The 12,426-nt window shown below is 43.3% G+C and overlaps 1 protein-coding gene across 1 annotated transcript; it reads left to right on the plus strand.

Moving 5' to 3' along the window:
- Positions 1–10,200: 10,200 nt before the first annotated feature.
- On the plus strand, positions 10,201–12,277 carry LOC105056789 (uncharacterized). The gene has a single exon (XM_010939140.4). It carries the CDS (start codon positions 10,356–10,358, stop codon positions 12,027–12,029), a length of 1,674 nt encoding a protein of 557 aa, XP_010937442.1. The 5' UTR covers positions 10,201–10,355; the 3' UTR covers positions 12,030–12,277.
- The last annotated feature ends 149 nt before the right edge of the window (positions 12,278–12,426 follow it).

The following is a 12,426-nucleotide window of genomic DNA, read 5'->3' on the forward strand; positions in this document are numbered from 1 at the left end:
GTATTTATTGCAAAAGTAGAGAAAAACAAAAAAATACAACACCTGAAGTCCTAATTTCTTGAAGTGAAGAGGAGGAAAAGTAAGATATAGCAAGAGACAGTAAGAAGAATCAAGATGTATACAATATGTAACCCAGTAAAATATAGAAAAATATATAATATCGTTCTGTAAATTCATGCCCAACAAATCTGTATAGGGTTTGACAATCTTCCAAAAAGACATGCGAAGGGGTTGAAGGAATTTCATAAATATGGGATGTATGGGTGTTTGACATGTTGGCCGAAACCCAGTCTCACCTAAGAATCTACTCAAATTTTACTTGATTACCCCAACACGAGGGATAAGCGCGCGCTGTCTCTTTTACCCGTCCTTCGACTCCTCCTCTACTGTTCTACTATAGTCTTCTTCCCCCCACTCCTGTGTGTGTGTGGTTCTAGCAGTGGTACGATGGAGGACCCTGGGCGTAAAGATAAGGGTGGGGGCACCGGCCGCAACGTCGTGGACATCTGCTTTCTGAGCCGTTACAACTTGGGCTCGAAAGATTTGGTCCTGGAGGAGGACGACGACAGGATGCAGCGGTTGAAAGCCAGGTACTTTCTTTGTCTTTATCGTGCTCTTCTTCTTTTCTATCGATAAAGAACACCTTCGCATGTGATTCACATGCTTTGCTTTTTCTTTCTGGCATTTTTTCGTACGACTTCTTGGTCCTTCTGCTGTTGCTGATCAGCTATGCGTCTCGTGGGTCGGCGCATGAAAGAGAGAGAGAAAGGGAGAGAGAGAGAGATAGGGAGATCCTTGAATTTGATTAGTTTTCATTTTGTTTTTTCTTTAATTGTTCAATCTATATGAGTATGTGGCCTAAGATCACAGCATTGATTTAGTTCGAATAATGGATTAGTCTTGCTGGTGCGCCAATAGAATAAAATAATTTTCAGTGAATCGTATGATTCGGTCTATTTTACCCAACGGCTTGTGGTCATAGTCGAGCACTCATATTATTTTGTGCATTTCATAGTTATGCTGATTAAAGTTCCAAATTTGATAATAATTTCCCTTGTCATTGGTGATATTGAATCATTTAACTGACGATAAGCAGGTTCTAAGTTCTATAACCCTAGATTGTTTGTTAGGCCTGCAGCTGATCGAGAGTTCTTACTGAAGGGGATTATCTGAGGTAATTCTTAGTTTCGTATGAAGGGGCATCCTTGGTAAACGAACACACATTTCTTAGATCAATCGAGCTCCGGGCCGAGTAGAAATGCCCGATTTGACGCCATTACCAACACGCCATAACTGATCCTTATATTTCCTATACTGTATGGAGTTATGATGCACAAACATGGTCACTTATATTAATAGTCCCATTTGTTGAATTCAATCTAAAAGTGGATGCTTTTCTTGTCATTGGTTGTTCTTAACCATTAACTTCTAGGTGTCATTACCATTTCTTTTTCCAATCCTGGTTAGGTGTTCAAAATTCTTTCTCAAGTATTGGCTTCAAGAAAACTACATGGATAACTGGTGATATTATAATAAGGCTTTCTTGTCCTATTTGCTTACAAATGTGTATATAAGCTTGGTGCAACTTTGAGGGGGCTTTTGGAACTCTTTTTTGAGAAACTGTTTCTAAATGTATCAATATTATTGATTGGCAGTGGTAATGACATGCCATGTTACACAAGATCAAGGTCGAGCATAATATATGCATCTCATACTTGGTAGATTTTATTCTTCTTGGTCCTTTTTTTTTTTGTGTAATATTTACATTAGTTTGTGGGTTGAAGTTTTTGATATGTAGTATGTGATTTAGCAGTTAGGCTTGTTACACATGCTTGTGCTGGGGAACCGATAGCATATGCTGTGTGAAGTGCAATGACATGCTCTCTAGGATGACTTTCTTAACATTATGTAAATTAAAACTTAGTTCCGTCATCTTTTTCATTTTTCAGAGTAGCATATTTTTCAGATCTTTCGGCTCTAGCAGTTGGTGTAATGCATCATGACAAGTATGTGTATTATTTGATTGAATGATATTGACGTGATACAAATACTATGCCCCAAGTTGCCAAGGAAGCTTGAAGCCAGCTCCCTATGCTTGTAGTTAGGGTGCTAGTCATTATTGCCGGATGCCGCCATCCTGATTTATGCTCTTTGATGCCTTCTTCATAGTGTAAGCTCTTCTTAATGTGTCAACATGGTAGTTGGTTGTTTTTATTATCACACTTGATGTTGCTTAACTTCTGAGTGATGCACTATATCTTCTCTGAGCATCATTGCTGTTCCTGTGAGCAGCAAATCACACTGCAGTGGATTACTGCTGCCGCTATTGATTCCTGAATTTTACATGGAAATTTATCTAGCTAGGATGTGCTTTTGATCTTTCTCTAACAGGTAAACCTGGCCGAAATAGTGAAATTTTGGGAATTCATTTGCTAAATCAGAAATTAGTAACAATTTGTGCCATAAGAGGAGCTCCTTTTTTTTTTTTTTTGAAACCGGTTGAATTGTTTCAACACCCTCATGTGCTATTGTTGCGAGTGGAAAACTCATTCTTTAAGCTTCCTAGAGGCCATCTGAGACCTGGTGAATCAGGTTTGTGCTAATTATGCAGGACTTTATATTCTATGACAGCAGACTTTTCTAGAATGGCATCATATCGGTGCCTGGGGGAGGAGCATTTTTTTTTTTTGGGGTTCAAACGGACGGCGATACTATTCTGATGCGAGAACAGTCCAAATGATCAAGATACAAAATATCCCACAGGTCTGATGGGCAAACATCCCCTGGCCTTCAAATCCAATTCCTCGAATATTCCACTACAAAGGCAGCAACTCAGTCTGCTGTGTTGTTTGACGCAGTGAAAAGATGAAGGAAAGTCCAAATATCACGGATCAAAGAAAAAGTCTCCTGTTGCTCCGAGCCATTCTGGATCCGGACAATGACAATAGCAGAGTCACCTTCCATGAGGATCCTCTCGGCACAAAGCTTTCGTATAGTAAAGGTGATGCCAGCCCAAACAGCGTGAAGCTTCGCTCTCGGGACTAAGAGCTCGAAGAGATTGAAACCTCTAGTCACAAGCAGCCAAGCATCAGGGCCACTTATGATGAAATCAGCTCCACCTCTGCTCCCTTTGACACTACCATCAAAGTTCACCTTGACATACCCCAAAGGAGAGAGCTTCGAAGAGATAAATAAGGTCCGTCAGGGCGCTGCAGGAGCAGCATGGGAGTTCTAGTAGACGGAGGTATCAAGGAGACCAGTGTCAGCATCAAACATAGGTACTCTGTAGCGAAACATCAAGCTCTCTCCAGCACCCTATGCGAGGAAGCCACCTTACTCTCGAAGATAAGGCCGTTTCTAGACAGCCAGATATGATAAGCTATATAACTCATTCGTCCACCATAGGAGTACTCCCCATCTGTTGCACTCTATCAGATGGGGCGTTTTTTCAAATGCACAGTTTGTCCATTTATATAATATTCCATAAGTAAGGATATAACTTAAATTGCTTCTATTCCATGTGAGAATAAGAGGCATAGGGAGTATGGGGGATTAGAGAATTTGTTATCGCAATCAAAATGGTATCCCCTATTTGGATGTGGTTGGAGGCTAATGACTCGCATGTTTTATGAGTACGTCTTTGGATATGCCATCCATGGATGACATATGTATCCTAACCACGCTTGGTTATTTAAAAGCCTTGCCCCCTAAAATTTTAAGATACAAGTCCGTTACTGCACCTGTGGTTCGTATGCTGGCATAGTAAAATGTTTATATTTGAATCTTTTTCCATTATTTGTGCATCTTGGATTTTAAGGCTGCAAATCTAGGAAGATACACAATTTTTTCTGCTAATTACTAGCAAAGCCAGCCTTTTCAGATGCATTGAGATTGGAATTGCATCTTCAGGATCTTCAGCAACAACGGAAGTGAAACTGAAGCTGCCAATTTCGAATTCATGATAATACTGACACTGAGGAAGATCAATGTGAAATTCTTTTTAGATATTTAAGGATTGAAATGCAAGCTTTCAAGAAAGCTCCCTCTTGACGAGAGCTGCATAAATGATGAGTGGCAGGTAGGGTTAAAACATGATTGGCAGAGGATCTTAGTTCTGTTCTTACAATCTTGTAGAAATTCCTGATGATGTAATAGAATATTTGAACATCTTGACCTCCAGATAGATAACCGCATAGGAATTTGGGGGAGGCGTGAGTTTGAGACTACCATTTCCATATCTGCCACATGATACACACAGATCTAATAAGATAAAACTTTTATAGTCGAACCAACAATGAAAAAAATTATGGTCGGATATGTTTCGGAAACGTCCATCAAAAGATGGATGGGCGTGCGTGTGTAATACTAGGAATAAATAAATTTTAGGGGCATTTGAACATAAATATCATATAACCATCTTTTCTTTTTATGAATGTTCCAATATATGCATGTGATAGATGATGACAGTCCGATCATAATTTCTTTCATGGTCAGTTCGACTATAGAAATTTTTTCTGACCTAATGTGATTGGGTGATTCAAATTTCTTTCTTTTATAGTTTATACAGTCTTTAAAAGGCTTAATTGTCTTTGTTCTCTGCACAATGCTTTTCTTGATTAGATTGCCAAACACCCAGTAATTTGTTGTACCAAAAAACTTGAACCTACTTGCAGTTTGATCATGCCTGATGCACGGTGTTGCAACAGATTCTTGATCTTAGTCGGGAATTGCTGGAGTTAGATAGAGATCGTGGGCACAGCAAGACCTACAAAATAAGTTCTGATTGGAGTTGGCTCCGATGGAAGCTCTCCGACACTCAAGTCAGGATACTGGAACAGATGAGTAGGAGCGTAAAAAAGAATATGCATACCTTGAGGGTCTCTTTGAGGCCTTTATTTTATAGGTAGAAGTGAGAGCTGTTTAGAGGTGGCATTTCTGGTCCGTCCTGTTTGATTCGGGCACAGTCTGGCAAGATTTGGAATCGGGATTTTCGAGATGCGGTGATTATTCCTGCCTTACTTGCTCCGAAGCCAACTAAATCGTTTTGAATTTGAAAAGAAGAGTAGAGTTCGTAGATTGAATCTGGTCTGGCTAGTAAGCTTCGGATCGATAGGTGGCATGGCCAGTGGATATGAGGGTCGCTATGATGCTAATGACTAAGATTTGCAATAGAAATTAAGATCGGCAATCAAAGTCTGGACGAACAGCTGACATTAGGATCGATAGCCGAAGTTAGGATCGGTAGGGTTTTCCATCAGGAAGTTCCATTCGAGACGGATTAGTTGGAAAGTGAGGTTCGGTAAAGTCCAAAGTTGTTCGAGTCTTCCTTTAGCTTGAGTGTTCAGCTTGGATGATGTATTATCCCCCAACATATGATAATTTCAAGGCGCAGTGTATTGGTAGAACTTAAACAGCTAGTGGAACTGAGAGATTTAAATCTAGAAGTCGGTGACTTATTGAATAACATTACATGTTGTAGACATATGGTCCTATTAGGTTGGAATCATGCAATACTATCAAAATTCTCTTTCAATATCATCCAGATAGATCTATCAATGGGTCGGATTTGGATCAGAACCTGGATATTCAGATTCGGATCCGATTTTAGTTAATGATATCGGATCCGGACCCGAATACCTAACGAGTCTGGCCTTGAAGTATTAGACCCGGATCCTAATGGGTTTCAGATATTCGGATCCGATTCCAGGATTCGAAACTCATATTCAAAATCTCAAAAAAATACCAAATGGGCACGGCAGATCTTAGCAGCTGAGGCAGCCTTGGTGTCGGGGTTCGGCGAGCGACGGAGAAGGAGAGGAAGTCAGGACGGTGAAAGGCAGCGGCAGGACGATGCGAGGCAGAGGGAGAGGGCGCGGAGTGGCGAAGCCACGGAAGGCAGCGGCGGAGGGGGAGAGGCGGAGAGGAGATCGAATCTCGACGGAGAGAGAGAGAAAGTCGGGAGCAGGATCTCTGATCTCTGATCTAACAGCTTAAAATATTTTTAATATATATATATAATATTATTTGGGTCTCGGATCTATCAGGTCTGGATATTAAATATCCAGATCCTACCTATTTACATCGTGGTTTATCGGGTCCGGATCCGGATCTGGATAAACGGATTCGATGCTTGTGCCAGATTCGGACCCATCGGGTAAATACCCACAGGTCTCAAGCTTAAACCTGGCTTGTTGACAGCTCTACATCTGGGATTGGAGCAGAGCTAGTACTATTGGTTTATGTCAATTATACAAGACTTAAATAGATACTGCTCTGATGCAAATGATGGGTATTTTTCGATATCAGATTTTGATACAACAATGTGCTATATATATATATATATATATGTTAAATGCTTGATAGAACATCCATAAAAATCCTATGGGGTTTGTGAGATTAGAATTGTTTGTGAGTCAACTGTTTTGTTCTGGACACCAGATACGTGGGGCATGTTGGAGTTTTTATTATTTCGGGGAATTATGTCGTTCTCCACTGCCGGGAGGGAGCAAGATTGCGTGCAAGGAGTTATTCCTCGTTTATCTGCACATTGGGTAAGTAATATCATGCATGCTTGCATAAGTATGAATCAAGGAAGGTTACGCGAACTATGCTGGATGGTCCCCTCATTCAACCCATTGACAGTCTGTAGCAGGGTGACGACGTGGGACCATGGAGGTTTGCACATGGGCTAAGGGGACCGTCAAACCTTCATAACTTGTTAGAATGCACATCTCGTGACACTGGTTATGACCGAGGGCTATGTTGTTTATGCTATGCTATGCTCCTTTCTTGGTGCACATTGTTTCACGCAGTGGAAAGAGGATCGAATAAATGATTCCAGTAGCCTCTCTTTTTTGAACGAATTTAGCTGCAAAACACAACAAAAAGGTGGCAGCTGATGAACAGTGAACAATCAACAATGAAGCCCGAAGCTGTGCACAACGTAAAATTCCAATGGACCACCATCAACGAAGGATGATTTTTTTTTTTTTTTTCCCTCCCCTACAATGAACTATCACAACTCTTACTAATTCACTAATCTATTGAACATTTTTATGAAGAATTCACAAGGTTCGAGAGGAATACATCGCCCAGTTTTTAAACTTATTTTTCTCAAATTTGATGCACGAAAGTTATTAAGAAAATATACGAAATAAAACTTGAGTCAATGCTTAACGGGTGTATCTACGAACATGAGTAGGGCCACTGCCCTGCCGCGTTTATGACGCGGGTCTGACCCGCACCGACCACTCCATTCCTCTCCGGTCTTTCGCCACAATAAAATTTGGAAGTAACTTTCTTTCTTCGGTATAATAATAGCTCACCCCAGCTAAGAAGTTGGTTTGACAGTTGGCCTCTCTCTCTCTCTCTCTCTCTCTCTCTCTTTCTCTACCAAGCGTTTTTGAGTTGGTGGATGCTTGTTCCAAAAGCAAGTCAGAAATGAGACGCGTTAATTGGGCAGCATTCTTGCGTCGATTAATCTAAACAAGAAACCAACAGCTGTCACGTTAACGTAATTTACTATAGACCACGTTTTTAATGCCTCTACGCCTGTGTTTTCTCTCTCCTTGCTTCTTCTTTTTTTTTCCTGATTTTTTTTTTTTTTTGATAAAATGGACCATGCATGCATGTAGAAGCCAAAAAAGCAAAATATTATCAAAAATTGAAAAAGATAATTAAGTACAGAATTTCATAATATAATTGTAGCATAACATATAGTTATGGCCACATAAGCTATCGTTCCATTTGCGCACTGTTGGCTTCTTTATAAATATGTGTCATAATCAAGATGTATATAATTCTCCAACAATCATGTACAGGATGATGAAATTTGATATCTACTGATAGCACATCAAAAAGCCACCCAGATAATAGTCACGAAGTCACTCTCTAAATGGATGTAAGATGCCCTCAATATTTATATAGTACAAGTCAATCCTTCCATGCAACATGTGGAGCCATGGTACCAAAGTCTCTAACTTCTCGTGGCTACAAGAGGCTCAATATTTCTAATAATAAAGCCTACTCCTCCAAAAGCATCTCTTTTTTTGATATTACCATAAAAATTAATCTTGAAGCAGCGAAGGCTAGTGACTTGTAGAAAAAATATGTCACTTTTCAGATGGCCGAACCGGCATGAAAAATGCTACAAGGTATCTCTACAATTAAAAGTCCCTCTGGAGAGATTGCTTCGATAAACTCTTGGGCTGCATAGATACTTTAAGAAAAATCATTCAAGCTGCAAGTTTTGGAAAATCAGTTTATGAAAAGTTTTGGAAAATACGTTGCACGTATTCTCTCCATGCTTTTCTTCTAGTTTCTACGTGCATCTCAAACAATAACCATTATTTTTTCCTTTGCTTGGCTTCCAGTAAAACGTCATGACATCATGACTGAACCCTGGAAGAGAAGCTATATATGTTTTTGTTACGCGTGGACGACAGGAGAAGAGCGTAGGTTGCTGAAGGCTTGAGTGTTGGAGCATATATATCGCCAATCAACTCTTGGCTTGTACGGCTCTCCTTCCTTCAATCTCCTACAACCCTGTGAACAATATTTGATATGCTTGCTGGATAATCAAGTCAGCAGCTGTCTAAATCTTACAGTCCAAATCATCGAATCAATGCTAGCTCCAGAGAGTTTCATCTAATGATTGATTGGAGTTACAGCCAGCTTCCTTCTTTTAAGCTTGGATCCTTTCAACCTGCGTTGCGTACTGACTGGAGGACTCGTTTCTTCTCTAAACTAAAAGAAATGGAAAACTCACCTAAAGAGGCAAGAGAACTGATGCGTGACTTTCTGGTGGTTGCTTCGTCGATTCACTACCTATACCTGGCACCGTGCAATACATCAGTAGATCAATAAACGGAACAGCTGAAAAGATATGCGTTCATTAATGTTTGAGAAAGAGAGAGAGAGAGAGAGAGAGAGAGAGAGAGAGAGAGAGAGAGGGATTTCAGTTTCAGGATCACTTCCTCCTTCAAAACAAAATGGAGTATTTGATTCAACAACCTTCAGTTTAATCCATTCATCAAAAACGGTGGGTGTGCATCCTTCAATCACAGACATAAGGAATATGACTCCTTTTTTTCCTGCCAATATTTTATTAGACGGCTTGAGAACTAATTAACGTGCTTGGTTTGCATAAGTATGCAGGCCTCAACACCAATAGATTTATTAATAACCACCATCTTGTTAATAAGATCTTCAAGTCAATTCCATCTTCTATCATAATACCATCAAAGTATCAAGTTAACGTCAGCCTGTAGGTTGTATTCTAGATATAAGCTTAACAAGGTTTCTATCAACTTCTGGAACGATATTGTCTTCTAGAGGCAGCTCCCGGACCCAGTTGGCCATCGGTCCACTTAATGTTCACGAACCCAAATGCATGTCTTCCAGTTGGAATTCTACCACCTTTCTTCTAGGATTCCTCTCTAAAAACGTACAAAGCAACCCAGAATGCACTAGATTTTCCGAGAGATGCCAGATCCTAAACTCTCGACCGTTGGACGAAGATGAATATACTCTCGGACAAGGGAAGGATTTACCATCGCTAATCTAGACGAGATGCGCGTGGATATACCCTAAAAAGGTGGCGCGATTTTAGCGTGTCCAAATCAGTTGCCATCTTTTAACACTTTGACATGGCTAACTCCAATACTCTTTACCATAGCTTTCTCTCATCTCATCCCAGACGACATAACGAGGGTGATTTTTTTTTTTTTTTTTAAGTTATTCACAATTACAAGAAGACTAATCGAATGGCTGATTGGATGGCCTCTGAGGTGACCAACCATTCAGATAATAGTGTAGAATTCAATTGAGTAAACCCCATCCTGATTTTGTTCATGTTGATTAGACATATTGTATCAACTCGCCGTAGCCATCTAATCATGCCGCCTAATCATTAAAAGAAAGAAAGGAAGAAAGAGAAAGAAAAATGCTCTTACCAGTTGAAATCCATCAGTCCAATTCCACTCCAAATTACCAGTTTTAAGATCATCGCAACCCACAAAAGGGTCTCGTTCCGACAAAGGGACCCAACAAAGTCTTTGAACATGAACGACTTGACTTCCAACAGCGTTCACACATTGTTCAAAAACTTTATGATAGCTAATCATGCCCATTAATGGCCCCCACTCCCTGGCCTTGGTTAAACTAAACCAACCTAGCCTTAAATATCATCAAACAACGCATCAATATCAAGTGTGGTACGCCAAAAGGAAGGCAGAACGCAAAAGCAACGAGGCGAGAGAGAGCAAGGAAAGCTCACGCTTGTCCTCCTCCTCCTCCTCCTCCTCCTCCTCCTGCTCTCTCTCTCTCTCATTTTCACCAAAAGGATTTCGAAGGAAATGGAAGGGGAAAGGGAGTACCCCCCTCCCTTCTGGTCTCAACCCCAAAGAAGACCTTCTCCCCCGGCGCCCTCTTCGGGCCTCAGGCCCTGGGCTCTGGTCCTCTTGTCTTCCATTTTTATTATTCTTTTCCTCCCCGCTTTCCTCTCCTCCTCCGTCCGTGGCCTCCGCCCTGGTAGCCTCATAAAGAACGGGTGGGACACCCTAAATCTCTGCCTCGTCCTCTTCGCCATTCTATGCGGACTTCTCGGCCGCAACAACGACGACGACGCCGACAAATCGCCGCGGCCCACCGAGTGGCCCGCGGTCGGATACTCCGCTCCTCCGCCGGTGCAGAATAGCTACGGGGATCCCCCGGTCGCTCCGATGGTGGGGAGTCGGCGGATGAGGAGCAGTAGCTCTTACCCGGATCTAAGGCAGGAGGCGCTGGAAGCCTGGGGCGGCGCAGCCGAGGCCTGGCGGTTCTCCGACGACATCCAGCTCTATCACCGCTCCCGGAGATCGGAGGTGGGGGCCAAGACGATCCCGGTGGCCTCCAGCGAAGGGTGGCGGTTCTCCGACGACGCCCAGCTGTACCACGGAGGCCGGAGATCGGAGAACAACCACCGTGGATGGGAGCGCACTTCGGAGGCGGAGTCGAAGACCATCCCGGTGGATACATTTGTTCTCCGGAAGAGCCCGCCGCGATGCCGATCTCCGCCACCCACTCCTCCGCCCCCGCCGCCTCCGCCGCAGAGGCATTCGAGGGGGAGGAGCGTCCATAAGCTTCCGGAGAAGGAAGTGGAGCAAGAAGTGACAATGGAAGAGGAGAAGCCCCAGCCATCTTCGCCAGCGCCTCCGCCGCCGCCTCCACCGCCTCCGCCGGCGACGCGCGAGCAGAAGAGGAGTCATAAGAAAATGAGCGCCGGAAGGGCGAAGGACATCGCCATCGCATTGTTCTACAATAAGAAGAGGACGAAAGGGAGCAAGACGAAGAAATTCCACGACGATACCTCGCCTCCCGCCAATGCCGCTGCTTCTCCTCAAACCCCGCAACCCCCGCCGCCGCCACCCCCGCCCCCGCCGTCGTCGGTCTTCTACCAGTTATTCTCTCACAAGAAGGTCGGGAGCAAGAACCCGAGGATCCACTCGACGCCAGCTCCTCCTCCGCCTCCGCCGCCGCCTCCACCACCACCTTCTACTGTGAAACGACAATCGAAGAGGAATGCCTCCTCCCCTCCTCCGCCGCCACCTCCGCCGCCCACCCAGAAATCCAGGAAGCAGGTCTCTCGCTCTCCGCCACCGCCACCGCCAGCCCCACCCCAGGTAAATCTGCACAAGACGCGGGAAAAATCCAATCTTTCTGGTTTTTTCCTCCCGCCTTCATCCTCCCTGCCGCCACCACCACCACCTCCTCCTCCTCCGCCACCTCCGTCTGATCTACAGCTGCTGTTCTCCGAGGAAGAGATCTCGGTGGACGGAATCCTTGGAGGAGGAGGAATGGGGAGCAAGGAGATAGAAGAAAAGGAGGGAGTAGCGGTGTTCTGCCCGAGCCCCGACGTGAACAATAAAGCGGACCTTTTCATCGCCCGCTTCCGAGCCGGCCTAAAGCTCGAGAAGTTGAACTCCCTCCGAGAGAAGCAACGAAGACAACAACAAGAACAGCAGCAAGAGGAGGAATTTATGATGGTATAAGGGTTTTTGACGACGACCCGATACCAAGGTAAGCATTCCGCCGGCGCCGGCGCCACCATGGTCGCCGCCGGATGCAGTAAAATTGTTTTTTTCCCTTCAACAAAACTATCTTTAACTATTTCTATTATTGGAATTCTTGTTTTTTATATACGGATCGAGAGAGAAGCGACGGCAGGGACTAGTAGAAATTTGGAGTGTGCATTTGCTATTGTTTATGGATTGGGTGCGTGTTTATTTGTTTGGTAATGAAGTGATGGATGAGGGGTCGTTGTATAGATTTGGATGGGTGAGAGAGAGAGAGAGAGAGAGAGAGAGAGAGAGCCTGTGATCTTGTTTTAACTAGCCAGGCTTGTAACAGCAGTATATGATGATGCACTTTAGACAACAGAATAAAGGA

The sequence above is a fragment of the Elaeis guineensis genome, chromosome 2 (assembly GCF_000442705.2).
Source record: "Elaeis guineensis isolate ETL-2024a chromosome 2, EG11, whole genome shotgun sequence".
NCBI classification, from domain to species: Eukaryota; Viridiplantae; Streptophyta; class Magnoliopsida; order Arecales; family Arecaceae; genus Elaeis; species Elaeis guineensis.